The sequence below is a fragment of the Ambystoma mexicanum genome, chromosome 8 (genome assembly GCF_040938575.1).
Source record: "Ambystoma mexicanum isolate Mex_15411 chromosome 8, UKY_AmexF1_1, whole genome shotgun sequence".
Lineage (NCBI taxonomy): Eukaryota > Metazoa > Chordata > Amphibia > Caudata > Ambystomatidae > Ambystoma > Ambystoma mexicanum.
Window position 1 is genome coordinate 1,659,185,568 of NC_090929.1, and position 16,841 is coordinate 1,659,202,408.

The 16,841-nt window shown below is 45.5% G+C and overlaps 1 protein-coding gene across 1 annotated transcript in view; it reads left to right on the forward strand.

The window, feature by feature from the left end:
• DENND10 (DENN domain containing 10) overlaps positions 1–16,841 on the forward strand; it is a 236,386-nt gene that overhangs the window by 206,549 nt on the left and 12,996 nt on the right. Inside the window, exons 3-7 of the mRNA XM_069611927.1 lie at positions 1,463–1,542; positions 2,331–2,479; positions 3,000–3,111; positions 3,600–3,700; positions 7,952–8,059. Coding sequence (XP_069468028.1) covers positions 1,463–1,542; positions 2,331–2,479; positions 3,000–3,111; positions 3,600–3,700; positions 7,952–8,059 — 550 coding nt within the window. The remainder of the gene's footprint in view (positions 1–1,462; positions 1,543–2,330; positions 2,480–2,999; positions 3,112–3,599; positions 3,701–7,951; positions 8,060–16,841) is intronic.

Sequence of the window (16,841 nt, forward strand, 5' to 3'; positions counted from 1 at the left end):
TGTTCTTAACTGTATTTGAGTCGTGGCCTTGCGTGATGGAAAGGCAGAATCATTGCATATATTAAATGGGAGAGGGGAGATGAAGCGGGAGGAAGAGACAGACAGAGAGGGAGGAGGGAGAGGAAGATATGAAGGTATGGAGGATGGACCTTGGGAGGGGCGGTGAGAGAGGGAGAGAGACAGAGGGAGGTAGGTAGAGGGGAGAGATGGATCAGGGGGTGTCGGGCTGACTGATTGGTTGGCTAGCTTTTGAGTTTCCTTCTTGATTCAGGTTCATTGCTCTCCCTCTATAGTTTTACATGGGAAGGCTGAACCCGCATGATGAGAGCAGAGCATACAGGCTCTTCCGGTTCTGTGGGATGCCCCGATCCTTTATTCCCTTAAATGGGCAGGAGCCTGTGTGATGCCAATGTGACTGTCCGCAGCCCTGAGACAGTAGCAGAGTGTGGATGACCAGGGAATCTTCCCCGTACCACCCACAGGCCCATCACCCGCTAGCTTGGGGAGGCTCCCAGTCCCCTTGGGCACCCCACCAGATGCCCCCAAAATGAGGCTAGAAACTTCCTCACACTTCTAATATTGAGCTCTTAAATTTAATCAATTACAATTTTGGTGAAAAATAAGTTTGTGAACTATTCATTAGGTATGTTTTCTTCAGGTTTCAACACATTAAGTATCTGTGGGGCATAGCACCAACAAAAGCACAGGTTAATAGATGTTGCTTTTATCACACATATGCTATGTCGATTTATTCTGCGCAACTCTACCACCCACGGGCAGTCTTAAGTCGCTCACATGGCTCTGCAAGAGAAGAGGGCGGGTGTATTAGTGAGGCTAGGATGATAGGATATGTTCAGAACCAGGAGAAACTGGCGCCTGTGTGCGTTGTCTTGCGTGTGGGAGTTGGTTGAGAGGCCACCCACTTGTTGTAACTAAGGATAGGATTCAGTGGGTATACAGTGTTTATACCGAATCTTTTATATCGAATCACATATATATCTAAACATATATATTGAAAACCTTTATATCGGGTGGGGTAAAGGGTTACAGGTTTTTTTTGTAAACGGTCGGTATGGGTTTTTAGGGTTTGGAGGGGGACCCCTCCAGCCCCCCAAAAAATGCATTCAATATAAAGGTTTTCAAGATATATGTTTAGATATATGTGGGATTCGATATAAAGACATGCAACCGATTCAGTGCCTTGGATGTGTGCTAGTGTTTTATGTTGGGTGTGGGGGTCGTATGAGGTTAGTGTGGGGTTACGGTCGAGCGCACTGGCTAGTTACATCCATAAGGGGTCCAGTGTCTGGTTGGTGCTTGAGTTGTGTTGGTTTGCTTTTGTGTAGTGTCAATGGATTTCTGGATTATGTGTATTGGGATGTTCTGTCTAAGGTTACAAAGCATTTTTTGCACAGTTGAAGGATTTTTATTTTATTTAATATTGCTATACTCTTTCCAACAGGTGACTCATTTCTGGATTATTTTGACGGCCAAAGACTTTAACCCAGAAAAATATGCAGCCTTCACCAGAATACTGTGCAGGTGTGTATTATAACCCCTGCTTGATAGTTATGCCCATGACAAAGAGTATATCAAGGACGACTTTTTCTGGCACCACTGTATCAATTCTAATAGCATGCGTCTGTTGACAGCCTTATATACCATCTGGCTGAAGGTGGAAGTTAGCTTGGGCATAACACTTTAAGCATTTGAATTGACTAAGTAACTGCATCCTAATATTGTATAGATATATGTGTGATATATTTGAACTACGAAGATGATTTTTAAATTATATATTTTTTATTTATTTTTTGATATGACTTTCTTTGTATATATATTTGTATTATGATGTACTAATGTGTTCTTTTTTTCTTATTTATGTCTTGTGTAAAGTTTATAAACTAAACTATATCACAATACATAAATAAATAAACTGTGCAGGTATGTATTACAGAGAAGCCCTGTTTGGTTTGATGCACTGATTTCTGCTATTCTAGACAAGACAATCAGTTCACAATGGTAAAACAGATATTGATTGATGAAAAGTCTGTACGTTTTCCTGAAGGCACACAAACCTGGTGCCATGTGTAACCAGTGGGTCTGTTGCTCCAGGAGACTGTGCTTGTGTTGCAGGCACCAATTCAGGACACAATTGCGACCGTGAGACAGTGCCTGTTCTTCTTCTGTGATCAGGAAAGTTTCTCTGAGAGACTGTTTTAGGATGGAAACAAAGAAACAAAAGTCCTCCTTCCCTCTGGTTGATTCCATCGCTGGTGTTTCTAAGCCCCACATGTGTGATGTCTGATGATTGTTGGAACTTGTTTCCATAGGATGTACCTGAAGCACGGGAGCCCAGTGAAAATGATGGAAACGTATATATCGGTTCTCATTAAAGGGGCCTGCCAGAGTGAGGAAAACGGCTCCTTCCTCAGCGCGGATTATGATGTCCGGAAGGCCTACCTTGCGGGCTCCATTAAAGGTACACCTGCGGCTGACGACATACTATGAAATTCTCTATTTAAGTTTGGATACATGTTTAGAAATCTGTAGACCAAGTATTGCTGACAAATGGAGTTATGGATAGGTTAGTGTAATAATGTAACTTTGGGGGTCTGCTTGGGCTTCTCACATATACTTTATTACATAGTTACATTAAGCTACATATAAGAATAACTACTGGGTCCCATCACCCAGGCTTAACTGACCTCTGGTAGAACATGCATACAGCATTCACACATCAACATTCCACATGACATCAGAGGGTCTCTCATTCACAAGCAAGCACTTCACAACACATCTCCTTCCTTTCCAATGACGCACAACCACACAACATTCACCAACAAGCACTTCACAACAGTTAGCATAGCTCCATCTCTGTGGCCGTAGTATTTTGGCTTTGGGCACTATATAATATTTTTTGATGAACCTTTGTGCAATGGGTCGAAATAGTGTACTAGATGTTAATAAATGTTAGTGACACCTGACACATTTTGTTTCAGACGTTGTTGCCCAGTTTGGCATGGAGACGGTTATCCTGTACACAGCTCTGATGTTGAAGAAGAGAGTCGTCGTGTACCACCCTCGAATAGAGACTCTGCAGGAGTTCACCAGGTACTGTATGCGCTCAAGAGCAGCCAGGCAGGATGTGCTCACAATACACACAAGCACCACTTTAGTGCCATTAAAATGTCTTATTCCTTATCCTGGGGCACATCTGAGATTGCCCTTTTAAATTATAAAATTATGGATTTATAACTTGATGGTGTGTGACTGGCTTGTGATGACCAGAATTCAAATGGGTCGAGTCCTCACCCGGTCAACCATGAGTAAAGATTAGGCTACTTAAATGTGGTAAATGAAGACTACATGTGTCGGCCAACTCTCTCGCTTGACAACCCCATATTTTAAATGCGCACACCCGCTCTTCCTAGGGGGACATTTGGGGAGCTCTAATGATATTCCTCTGCTGTTTCAGTCCATGACTCCCTTCGCCTCCCTGTCTCCTGGACCTCAGAGAAATGTTTGAAAGAATTTAATGGATCTTTCATTGGTTAGTTATAGGTTTCTCCTGCCTGATTGTATCTTTCATCTATTCCAAGGGCCCTTCCTGCCCTGGCGTGGCACCGACAGGACTGGTCTATTCTGCATCCATTTGTTCATCTGACCGAAGATGAGACTGAAGCACTGAAGACGTGCACAGGTGAGGAGACCCATGTATGCAGAACCATGATGGGTGTGTGCCTCAGGAGGGGGTTGCATAACTGAATAAGGGAGCACCGCAGACTCCTGAAGTCCTGTAACTTGGGCAAGTTAAGGGTGTATTGTGGGCAGTGCTTATACGATATGTCCAGATGTGGCAGTTCATGCTACGGACTACAGTCAACATTAGGCGGCACTTGGGCAAAGTGGATTTGTATCTGCCAGAGTTGTGACATTCACCTGTACATGCCAATATAGGGCAAATGGGGAACGCCAGGGGAAGCCACTGGTTAAGTCTTACAATACCGTGCTGTAGATGGAGGATTCCCCAGTGCTCTCCCAGTCATCTGCTGGGCACCCCAAGACTTCAACATCTACCCTATAAAGGGGAAGAACGCTCATATCCTCACTGGGGAAAATGTCATCCTAAGGAAGAAGGTAAAGTGTCCAGAAAGGCTAGAGGTGTCCCCCACAGGAGGGAACCCTGAGAAAATCAGCCCAGGAAAGTTTTCACACACACACACATACTTGGGAATAGTTTGCTGTTACTTCCAAAACTGGCAACCTATTTGTACGCAGGAGTAATATAAATCTACGTAAACCATGTGCAGGACGCCGCAGGAGGTACCTCCTGAGGCTTCTTAAATCTGTAGCAGACCCCCGCTATAGCTTTATGACTTTACTTTGACCATGTGTTCGTAATTATTGGACCAATAACTCATGATATTCGTACCCTCAATTAGGGTGCCAGTCGATCAGCTCAAATGTAGCTCAAGCCAATAGCGCATATTTCTCAGGTTGTCCTTTTACAGCATCCTTCCCCGATAGTTTGAATAGAGGACATGTGGGCTTAGTTCTCTCCGTTTTAATGCCACAGCTGGTAGTGACATCAAACCCAGTTGTAATCAGAGTAACTCGATGGGAATAGATGTACATTCCAAGGATTTGCCCTTGACCACCTTCAGCCATGTGAGACCCTGCATAGTTAATCCCTAGATGCCATAAAACCATAATAGCACAAAAGCACTGTTTATATAATGTTTGGATACCCACAAGACTGCAGACTGAAGCCCGAGCACTCTGTCACAAATTTAGCAATGAGGAATGTAAGCACAACTGCCTTCCTGCACTTCACTGAAATAATCTCTGCATAATCACCACTGGTGGACAACTCGACTCCCAATTATCTATAACTGTTGACATAGTCTACATAGTTATTTTTAATAACAAATGTGGGCTTTCCAGTTTTCCTACCAGTGAAATGCATCGGTTTCGATTTATCAAAATTAATTGTTAACCTGTTTTGGTCTGCATATTTGTAGGATCCATCCAATAGTCTTTTAACCCCCACATACGTATGATCAAGGATCACAAGGTCGTCTGCGTAAGACAAGCAACTCATTTTTACGCCGTCGAGTCTGGGTGAGCAATTATCAATTCTTCTCAAGGTGTCAGGCAAATCGACAGGTATATGTTGAGCAGCAGGGGGTACCAGCAGGCAACCCTGTTTGATTCCCTTATTGATAGTGATTAGTTCCATGATGGTACCCCTGCAGTCCAACCTGACTAGGATACTAGTATCCACGTACAAATTCTTAATAGCGCTTAGGATAGACCCAGGTCATCCCACTTCCTCCATTTTGTACCACAACTTCTGTTGCTCGGTAACTGGAAGACCTCCAGTCTAATTTCACCTTCCCTTGAGGTCTCTTAGGCTGCACCCTATGCCTTCTCTCGAAAGTTCTTTGAAACAATTTCTTCAGAAAATAAGATTTGTCCCAACAAAATGTTGTTCTCTCTGGAATGGTCAGGATAGATTCTCCTTCCACATTTACTTGAAAGGAAACCAGAGACTTTGCTCCCCCTATTGCTTTCTCAGTCCAGCAGTGCAAGTTCAAAGAAAAGGTTCCCACGTTCAACATTATCCTTGTAAAATTCACAAGATTTCAGAGCACCACCCTGTCACTCATTCTCAGTGACTCTTGAAAAATTCCTCCCGCTTGAATTTCGTTATTGTTGACATGCCACCACGTCCACTCTCCTGACATCTCCTGTAGTCACCATTATGGCTTTGTCACACGTTGTAAAATTTTGAGTTGTCGCTCGTTGACTTTATCACTAAGCCAACTGGGTTTGCGTATCCTAGTTGTCACAGAGGAGATGAAGAGCGCCTTATCACCTGCCCTCTTGGGGAACACCTCTCTACACCTCTCCAGATGCTCTACCTGCTTGATGCCACACCACATGTTGGTAACTGCACCCACTGTAGGCTTAACCCTTTTGGATTTGGGTCTCACCCGGGCCCCTACCTCGGGCTAAGCATGGTCACTCTATAGCTCTCTCCATGCTAGCTCTCGGGTTCTTTCTTTGGTTGAAAACTTCCATTAGTGTCTTCCTCATAGTCTGTCTTTTTCTAGACACCTCTGTGTGTTTCTCTCCTAGATCCTCCTGTTGTCCTTCTCCAACCACCTCCTGATGTATAGCCTTTCCCTCTAGTCTCCAGCTAAGACATCTTGGTTCTCTTCTCTCACTGCAAGCTCCATCTGCCATGTCCCTTTGAATCGTCAACTAGCTTCAAACTCCTGCCAAAACCTCCTCATCCGAATTCCGACACTCCCCTTCTTGGAACGATCCTTACGTATGATGGTCTGCCTTCCAATGGGGCCGAATTGGGTCTGCATATGTGTATGTTGTTGAATGTTCTTATTATTAAGGCCATTCAATTGGGTAGATTTGTAGTTGCTCTCCTGCCTCAGGTGTAGTGTGTTTTCCCATGTGTGATCTGATAAGCGATGCAACTGTAGCTTGAAGATGCTAGTCTCCCGTCTTGGATTTTGAATCTGTGTGTTTAGGTGGATGCGCTTGGGCGTCTGTTCAGGGGAACCATGGCTGCAACTGAACCTGCGGGGGGCGCTGTCAGAGTCTCTGTGTAGCATCAAACCGGCTGATGTCAAAGCTTTTGTTTGGCTGAACATGAGTTGGGGCAGGAGGCATTGTTCCAGGGAAATCGGTGACCTGCATAAACCATGAAGCGCCAATAGAACATTTTTGCGCAGCATGCAACAGTCTCCTGCCAGGATTGATGGCTAAGCGAGGGTGACCAGGCGATCCTCCCCATACCGCCCATTGGGGCCGATGTCCACTAGCTGAGGGAGGTCCATTAGAAGTTCCAGAATTAGGCATGCAACTTTTTTTTACAGTCCGTTTAGAGTTCGCTGAGCTGCTTTTATCCCTCCCTAACTGTTGCCTTCAAATTTCCATTTTTAGTTGTTTCCCACCCAATGGGCTTTCTTGCAGCTCCTTCCTGCTCCTGCTGAAAATACATTTTTACACTATCCTTCCATGTTCTGTCATAGCCACCTTTAGTGGAGGGTTCAGGTTTGGAACTGAAAGCTCCTATCTGTTTGTGACCGGCAGAGGTGTGGGGGTGGGGAGTGTTGCTCTGCACATGTAGCTTCCTGTAGAAGGCTGCAGACCACTATTGGTATAGCTGGGGATTCATTGCAGGATAGCAGTACTACACAGTGGCTCATATATCGATTGGGATGCATACCACACAAGGCTTGTTAAGGCAAGGAATAAGAATATGCATTGGTATTGGGGTATTGGGCCCTTGTCACGGACATCATCCCATTACAGAAATGACTAGGCTACTGTTCATTTGTGCTGCAGGCCCCAATAAAGGGCATGCCAAGAGCTCACAACAGGGGGCAGAAGTCTGAACAAGAATGGTATTTGAACCCCAGCCCTTTTCACTGTTTTTAATCCTGTGGTCCTCTATATTCCTGTGCTCTTACACATTTTATTCTGTGGGCCCTTTGAGATTTACATGTGTGCTGGTCCCCTACTGTAACTCTTGGCAGTAAGCTTGTGGATGCATAATTAAATGCACAAATCCCCACAAGGTTTCCAAATGCAGGTGGGTTTTGTGTATTGCAAGTGAATGGAAGAAAATGCAGTCAGCTGTGTTGACTGGCGTAGGAGGACACCTTTAAGGAGGACAGTCTAGCGCAAGGCCATTTTAGCCCTTTGACAATGGGTAGTGCATATGGAAACATTTGTTTCTTGTGTATTCCTCCCTCATTAGCTGAAATCTTTTTTGGTGAAGAGCTGAAACAAGGTGCACCATGTATATAGGAGCAATCCTGATTAATTCTTCTGACGGATGATGTTCCATGTGTTGGTTAAATGAACCTATGTGGATACAGTTTGAGTACACGGTTACTTTACACTTTACACCCTTCTTCTGCAGGGTATGTTGCAGGATTCACAGACCCAGGAGTGAGTAATCGGACAGACCTCTATGACGTGTATGTCAATCTTGTTGACGGTGTCATTTCAGTCTCCCAGATGGCAAAAGGTGAGCTTTTTGATCCACTTTTTATCTCCATGACGTTTGCATGGCGGCCTGTTTGCTGGTAGGGTGTATCTTTTGCGCAGCGTTAACAAAATCTGTAATTGGACCGAATGTTGCGATATGTGTTGGAGACATTGTATACCAGGTTAGCATCTTTCCGTGGAGCGTTTTGAATGTGTCCTGGTTTTCTTTTTCTTTAATTCTCAGGATTTAGAGGAGCCAAAAATAGCCACAACCACCAATTGTACGTGTTTTTATTCTCCTGGCCAAGTACTTGCTAATTGTAAGACATTGCAGAATGTGGCTTTGTAATAAGTATCATTTGTCAACTGAAATTGACTGGAACTAGTATATCCACAACTACAATTAGTTTCACATGATCCTGCCAGTTTGGTCACTATCTTAAGCTGAATGAACCCGCATAACCCTGCCTGCAAGCACCTTCATTAAGATATGTGACAAATTCCCATCATGAAGGCTGGGGGATGGGATTAGGGGGGCCATGGGTGCTAAGTATGTCCACCTGCTCCATGATGCAAGCCCTGGAGGAGCACAGAGGATCCCCCTGTACTTCTTTGACCATCACCAACCTGTTGTATACATGCTGGGATAGATCCCCTTGCAGCCCCGAGTTTGACACACCCCAATGCCCACCAGCTGTCAGGACCCCAAATCCATATTTTCAATCCAGAGGGACAAGATGACCAAGCACCTGCAAGGAATCTGACAAACGTGCAATGGAAAGGCAAACCATATGGGAAGAAAGCGGCCATGGGATTCCAAATGTTTGAACAGACCCTTAGTGGCAGAGACCCCTCTCCCTCAACAGGTCATCCGTCTCCCTTGAGCTGCCTCCTGCAGAATGTGTGCTGTCTGGAAATCAGATACCTTCGGCGATTCAAACTGAGAAGGAGAAATGCATTTTTTTTCAGACACTGTAAATCTCCCAGAATCCTGTTTTCCTGCTAGCCGAGGCCCCCTTTTGAAGGATTGGTGGAGTCCAGTTGTCCGATTGTTATGCACTTGAAGTGTTGTGGGTGGCGCCAATCCACAAACCTTCTGTAAGATTACTGGAATATTCTCTTTTCCAGAATGCAGTTGCAGGTCTTGCAGAGCCAGACTGGTGCACTGTGGGCCTTGTCTTGTCAGATCGTGGAACAGCTCCTTATGCAAGGACCAAACTTAATTCTGGATTCAGTCAGTCATACTCCTGCACAGTGCAGGACTCCTGCCACTTCTCAGCATGCCACCCTGATGAATTACAGAACCATACTCCAATCCCCCAAAGCTTTAAATAAATCATTCCCTCTTCGCAGATCTTGTCTGATCTGGCAAAAACATGTTGTGCACACGATCAGCAAAATTCAGATCGAGCATACTTATTTAGACTATGGAACAAATAAATTGGTTTCATCTGGCTCAACCGGTTTTCTTCATTCCTTTCCGTCTCTGAACCCAAAAATGTCAACTTGTCACCCTTCGGGTTCACCACATGCTCCTTATCGAGCGAGGATCTTAAAGAATGTTAGAATATTGGTAATCTCTGATCTCTGTATGTTGATAGACAGTTCTTTTGAATCCGGTGTGGTTCTGAAGCAGTTAGAAAGCGCAGCAGTGACTCACTTACTCAAAAAACCTTGCTAGATCTGAGTGTATTGTACAACTTTCACCGGATCTCTCACCTTCTTTATCCTAGCAAATTGCTGAAAGCTGTGGCAACGTCTCAACTACAATGTTTTGTGGTAAATTGGGGTCTGTTGGACGCTGCTCAAGTGAGTTTTCGACCAGGATGTAGCACTGACCTGTTGGTGCTGGCAGCTATGGACAATCTTGGGCAGGTGGTCGACAGCAGAGGTTCGGGGGTTCTGATTTTATTGGCCGTCTTTGCTGCCTTTGACACAGACCATTCTATTCTTCTTTTGTGTCTTCTTGAATTTTGCACTGGCCTGGCTGCCTTCTTTTCTCACAGGTAAAGTCCAGTCAGTTGTGCCGCCTCCTTATGGAATCGGCCGTTAAACTATCACCTGTGGTGTTAGCCAAGGCTTGACTTTAAGCCCCCTTTTGTTAATGAGACCTTTGGCGGATAGAATTAGTTCTTGAAGCCAGGTTGTATGGGTTTGCTGGCAATACACAATTGATCTTCCGATTAGGAGAGTCAGAGGACGTCCAAAATGACTGTTTCAAGGATTGCTTGGAACAGGTCAGTTTATGTTGTGTTAATTATGCTAAATTGACTTATACCGTGCACCGTTACCGTTGACATGGTCTATGGGCGCTTACGTAAGAAAGTGGGTTGGGTAGGTTAGTGAGAGAAGAGGGAGTAGGATGGAGATTGTGTTTTTCTGTTGGTGCTTGTAGAACCAGGAGGAACTGGCATCTTGTGCAAGTCTGCTTTCTAGGTACGTTTGGATTGTGCACACTGGGGTTATTGTGTCTGGAAGGGAAATGTCCAGTGACTGGGATGTTTGTTTGCAGCAGTTAGTTTCATGGTGGATGTGTGGGTTGTGTGTTTCTGTGAGATTAGACGGATCCGTTAGATCGTGTGGGGTATGCTGGAGAGGAGTCTGGAGCGGTGAGGGTTAGTAGTTGGTGCGTTGTTAGTTTTATTGTTGGTTCTGGATATTGTACTGTCATTGGATTATCTTGGGTCCCAGTTGGTATCGCTGGCAATGGCCATTTTATGCTGCTCATTGTGTGTTTAATAGTCAGGTTTTCAGTCGTTTTCTGAAGGTTAGGTGGTCTTCTGTCATTCTTATCTCCTTCGGGATTGTGTTCCATAGATTGGCAATTAGACGTGAGAATACAGTTCCACCAAATTTCCTTTTTTCCTATTGTAATTTGGAGGTTGTCGCTTGATCTTGGGATTGTTCCTGGTTGGTAGTGGTAGATCTTGGCCTATAGGAATTCAGCTCCTTGTCTGTGCAGTGATTTGTGGGTGATGCAGAAGGCTTTGAAGTTAATGCGTTTATTTTTAACTGGGAGCCAGTGTAGACTTCTGAAGGCTGGTGGTATGTGATCTCTTCTATTTAGTCTCAGGAGTACTATTTCTGCATTGTTTTGAATGCATTGGAGTTTCTTGGTGAGATGTTCCGGCATTCCAAGGCAGTAGCAGTCTCTCAATAAGTGTGTGTACGATTGTGCTGAGCGTGGCCGATATGTCCAGTCGGATAAGGGCAGATTGTGTGCTGTTGTCTGCATTTATTTTTAGGCCGTCCCATATGGATAGGACTGCTGATTATGTTCCTCGGATGGGTCTGAAGCAGACCTGCGAGTGGTTGAATATTCCTTTAGTTTCTACGTGGCTGAGTATGATTTTGTATACATGGTTCTCCAGTAATTTCGCCAGGTAGGCTAGATTTGATATAGGACTTTAGTTAGTGGGGTCTTCCATGCTTCCTGTTTCGTTTTTTAGGAGTGGTTTGATATAAACTGTTTGAAAGATTTCGGTACTATTCCCGTGTTTATGGATGGGTTCACCAGTAGCTGGAAGTAAGATGCTGGGCTGCTGTGGTTGAGGATTCCTTTGTAGATGTCTGGGGGCATGGGTCACTTGGGGATCCGGCAAGGTTGGTGTCCTTTATTAGTGTGGAGAAAACGTCTTCATGTATTGGCTCAAATCGGTTGAGTATTGCTGCGGTTGGTGGATCGCCAGTTGTCTGTGGTTGTATTTGTGTTTATAGTTGCGCGGCTTGCTTCAATGGTCCTGCAGGTTGTTTCTGTTCTCAGGTAGTTGGTGATGTTGTCGCATAGTGCTTGCAATGGGATGACGCCTTTTTTGCAGGATGTAGGGTTTTTGATTTCTTCACTGATTTTGAAGAGTTCTTTTTGTGGGTTTGCTGCTGATGTTTAGCTTTGAAGACTTCTGATTTGTATATTCTGCGTTGCCTTTTGTACTTTATTTTGTCAGACTGATTGTAATGGTTTCTCCATAGTTTTTTATGGACGAACCTTAACCGTTTTAAGTTTAATATTTAAACAACTGAGATTCTGTTATGCTATAGCCCAAAGTACAAACACTCACTAGACAATTTGGAAGTTTTGCCTGGGTCGTATTCCCAGCTGGCCCATGTTGTTAAATCCTGTCCAACTTTTGCCCCATATGTCAGAACATTGGGGGCATGGTTGGACCCCTCCCTGTCTTTGGAACATCAGGTTTCTATGGCCTCTATATCATCCTTTTTTCATTAGAGGGATTTTTAGATTACTTCACGTTATGATATGGCATTTATAACGCATCTGTACACAAGTGTTTTTAAGCACGGAAAGGGGGGGGAACAAAGCAAGGACAAAATAACGATCTTACTAGGCCTTGTGTCATTCAGATCACGCAAGTGCAGGGAAGACGTAAAGGGGTTTTGGGGGGAAGGAAGAGTGCAATGGAATGCGTAAATGCTGCCAGGGAGGTGGCTCATAATTTCAGAGAGAAGCGACTATCGGGTTGCAGATACAGACCCTTGTGTGTTGGGGAGCCCGGAGTCGGTGCGAGGGCAACTGGACATTCAGGAGCCTGTGCCCGAGTTGGGTGACCAGTGCGCAGAGCAGTCTGGTGCATCAGCTGGGGAGAGAAAGCGGAAGCGAAAAGGAAGGTCTTGAGTTGCTTCCAGAACCGGAGGTGGTTCTGCTCAAGTTTGAGAGAGGCTGTTCCAGAGGGAGGCCCCAGCCGAGGATATAGATCTGCCCCCAACTCTCTGCTTGGAGAAGTATCTGACCCTCAGAGAGTTGGAGGTGGATGAGCGGAGAGCTCAAGAAGGAAGATGTTTTGGAAGAGAAAGTTGGAGGTAGAGTGGCCCCAGGCCCCAGAAAGCCTTGTGGACGATGCAGAGGGTCTTGAAGTTGATCCTTGCAGCCAGTGAAGAGAGTTCAGAGCTGGAGCGATACGATCCCTGGGCTTGTGGCCAAGGACAAGTCTTGCAGTCCTGTGCTGGATAAGTCGTAAAGGTCGAAGAGTAGAGGCAGGAAGATTTACCTCACATAATCCAATTATTGACTAGTTTTGTCTCCAGTAGACTGGATTTCTGTAACACAATCTTCTGTGGCCTGCCTAAAGTGACCTTTCAAAGATTGCAAATTGTTCAGAATGCAGCAAGCTAAGTTTCTATTGCATTTGGGTCAGAGAGCTCATAGCTCTCCTGTATTACGTTCCCATATTCGTATCCGGTGGAACAGTGCATAAAGTTTAAGGCCCTCTGTCTTGTAAACACTGCCTATTATAACATTGCTCTATCCTTCTTTAGCGATAGGTTTCAACACTATTCAGCTTCCGGCGTGCTTTGTTCAGCTTCTGCCGGACTTCTGTCTGTATTCAAATATGTAAGATGGGGCTGCCATACCTTTTCTGTTCAAGCAGTCGAGCTGTGGAATTCTCTGCCAGTCTATCTTTGTTTCACAGCTAACCACCTGGGTTTTATATGCAGATTAAAGGCCTTTCTGTTCCCTCGCTCGTTTTGCTTCTTTTGTTGATCTAGGGCGAGGTGCCCTGAGCTTTTTATTCAGCGCCATGAGGCTAAGGTGGATGTTGCACTTTAGAAGTCCCTCCTGCCATACCATACCAATCCATAATCCACTTTAGTCTTTGCGGCCTTACCTTCCCTCAAATCACGCAAAGACCATGTGCATGAGGTTGAGTTTTAAATGCTTGCAGCTTGGTAAACTGCCTGTTGCTTTCACCTGTGAAGCAGTATGCCTTAAAAAGTGCTCTTGATTTTTCAGTTCAGAGGGCCAGCAGCTGCTGTTCTTCCCAGACTCTTGGCACATTGAACCAGATCTGGACCCTGTTAGTTTGTCCGTTGTACTGTGCTTGCTGATAAGAAGAACCAGCTGCACTTTTCTCCAACCACAAATGTCTTGTTTTGCACTCTGACGCGTCGGTTTGAAAGCTCCCTGTTTCCATCTTGAAGCCTTTACTTGCTGATATCTTGTGCAGTGCTGAACCCGGTATGTTCCGCACTGTCCCGTGCCGCGCCAATCAGATGTTTCCAGTTGTAGGGATTGTAACCAAAACCTACATCCTTGTTGCTATTGGGAAATCCCAATCTACCTCTAATGCCAATTTATGTATCTGTGCTAGAGCCAAACTCTGGTATACAGTCCCCCCCGCCCCCTGTCATTAGTGTTAGTTGCAGATTTAGAGTTCGCTTCAGGAGCAGCTCCTATGCTTGGGCAAAAGGGCGCTGCACCCATTGTTTTTTGCATTAGACGAAAGATGTTAGTTTTGCTTCAAAACAACATAATTAACCTAATGTGGAACGGCTGGAAAGCTTGCATGATCAGCATGAGCAGAGCGCGTTCCACACCATGAAGCCTCTCCAAGTATTCTGCACGAAGCACAACAGGGTTTTGAGCAGATAGCGTAAGGCTTTCGTATTAGAGGCCCGGCGGGGCATAGGGTGTTGGGCCCTGCTGCCTCTAGAAAAATACAAACTAAGCGCAAACAGCGCAACAGTGTGGCCTTGAGTGAGACTGGCAGCAGACCCCAGCCACTGTGAAGCTAGGGTCTGCTGTAATTCATACACCCAGTCAATATCCATTGGATGTTTTTGAGCCAATGGAAATTAAATGTGTGCTGTGCGGGGGGCGTGGCTAACTCTGCACACCAATTTGGTCTGTGGGCTGGGACCTGAGATCTTGTAGCCAGGTGAAGAGGGACGGGCAGTAGTTGATGAGTTGATGTAGTAGTCCGTAAATGCCAAGCCACAGAACACCTCTAACCCTACAATGCCGGCCTCGATTGGATCCAAGGCTGGGAAGTAACATGATAGAGGTAGGTGTCGGCTCAGGCCTGGGAAACCCTCAAACATGTCAAGTATGTGACTGCATGTAACCGCTTCCTTGTCCTGGCTCCCTTGTCCTGGGGACAGCCCAGGGCTCGACCCACACTGCATCATACACAAAAGACACAGACTCGAGCAGCACCATTAAACAGCCATTGTTCCTTCCTTCCTATCCATATTGGACTTCCCCTTTCCACCCCGCTCCCCAGGTCCTGCCCCGCCCAAACACTAGACCTCCCAACTCGATGCCACAACTCCGCCCCAATTTAAATACCAACTGCGCCACTTTACCCCATTTCTTCATTGAGTCTCCTGGGCCTCATTCTCGCCCTTTTGAGGTAGTTCATATATTGCCTCAAATTGTCCAGATCTGGACACAGATTCCGTGTCAGCTTGATCAGCCCAATCAGAGTCCTCGTCATCACCCTGAAAGGGCTCATCCGAGGAGTACAGGACCTATTGCACATGGTTTCCGCTCCTCAGCCTCTGGTCAGTCATTGGCAGCTTTTTGAAGTGCAACAAATTTTGCATCACCTGGTGTTGGTCTCCTTCTGCCGTGATCATGGAGCCTTTCTTCCCTGTTATAACCAGCGTAGCCTCGTGAACCATGGCAGTGTTCTTGCTGGCCCTTGATTGCTTCACAACAACCACTTCCCAAAGCATCTTTTTCCTTCTGCTTTGTATTCGCATATCGATTCATTTTCTCTTTTGCAGCTTCATTCCTTGCCTTCATGTTATCCTCCTCAGCGTATTTCTCAGACTCCCTTGTGTGTTGTGGTAGCTGCGTGCAAATACTGCAGCCAAACATAACCTCTGCAGGGCATTTTCCTGTGTGCTCTGTGGTCTCAAAGCAGCTGGTGCAGCAACTGTTCGTAGGGTTGTCCCATCAGATGAGATATCCAAAGTCTTCTTTTCAAATTCGCCATGAATCGCTAATTTGTTCCGTCCGCCTGGGGCCATAAGGGAGTTATCTTTCTGTGGCTGAAACCCATGTTTTCTGCAAGTGTCTTAGTCTTGACTTGTAAATGAAGGCCCATGGTCAGATTTTACCTGTCTGGGGATGCCATAGGCTGTAAATATTCTGTCCATCACTGGTATTGCACGGTGGGCCACCGTGGAAGCCTCCATTTGTGCTTCTGGGAATCGTGAGTATTCATCCATCACTGCTAGCACATATTTCCCCCCTTCAATGGGTCCAAAGAAGTCGACGGCCACTTCCTCCCACACAACTTTCGTGTGATTTGTCATTTTTAGTGAATCGGGATGCTTCACTGGTGTGATCAGACGTGTGGAACATTTCTTGAGTAGTTCCTCTACCATCATGTCCAATCTCAGAAACCATACCTTCTGCCGTAGCATCCTTTTATTTGATGCAGTCCCTTGTTTCCCCTCATGTGCCAACTCCACCACCTTCCTCCTCAAGGGTGTGGGCACCACTAGTTTGTTACCCTTGAGCAACAGTATCTCATCTGATATGGCCAGTTCATCTTTCACCAGTAGGAGGCTGTCCACGTCCCGCTTCACCTCTTCCGACTCAAGATGACTTCTCTCCTTTGCTCTTCTCCATCTCCCCGATTGTAACCCTTCTATGACTGTTTGTATGGCCACATCTTTCTCCTTCCTGAGCCTGCTTCACCAAATCCACCCCTTGCAGTAGTGCTTGCTGTACAATGTATATGATGTATCATTCAGCCACTGATAGTTTGGGTGCATCAGCTGTCCTTCGGTGAGGGGATAGAAAATCAACTGGATTGTCCTGCTTTCCTGGTTGGTGGATTATGTCGAAAGCATATTCGTGCAGCCATTATAAATGAACAATTAAATAAAATAAATTGTAAAAGGCTTACCATAGAGAAATCAATGAAAATGTTCACAGGCCCAGATGACAGCCAAACCTTCTTTCTTAGCCTGCGAGTATGCCTGTTCTGTTTTCGACAGGCTTTTACTGGCGTAGGAGATGATATACCTTTGTTGCAAATTGTCTTGCGCCTTTTACGCCAAAATGGCGCCCAGGC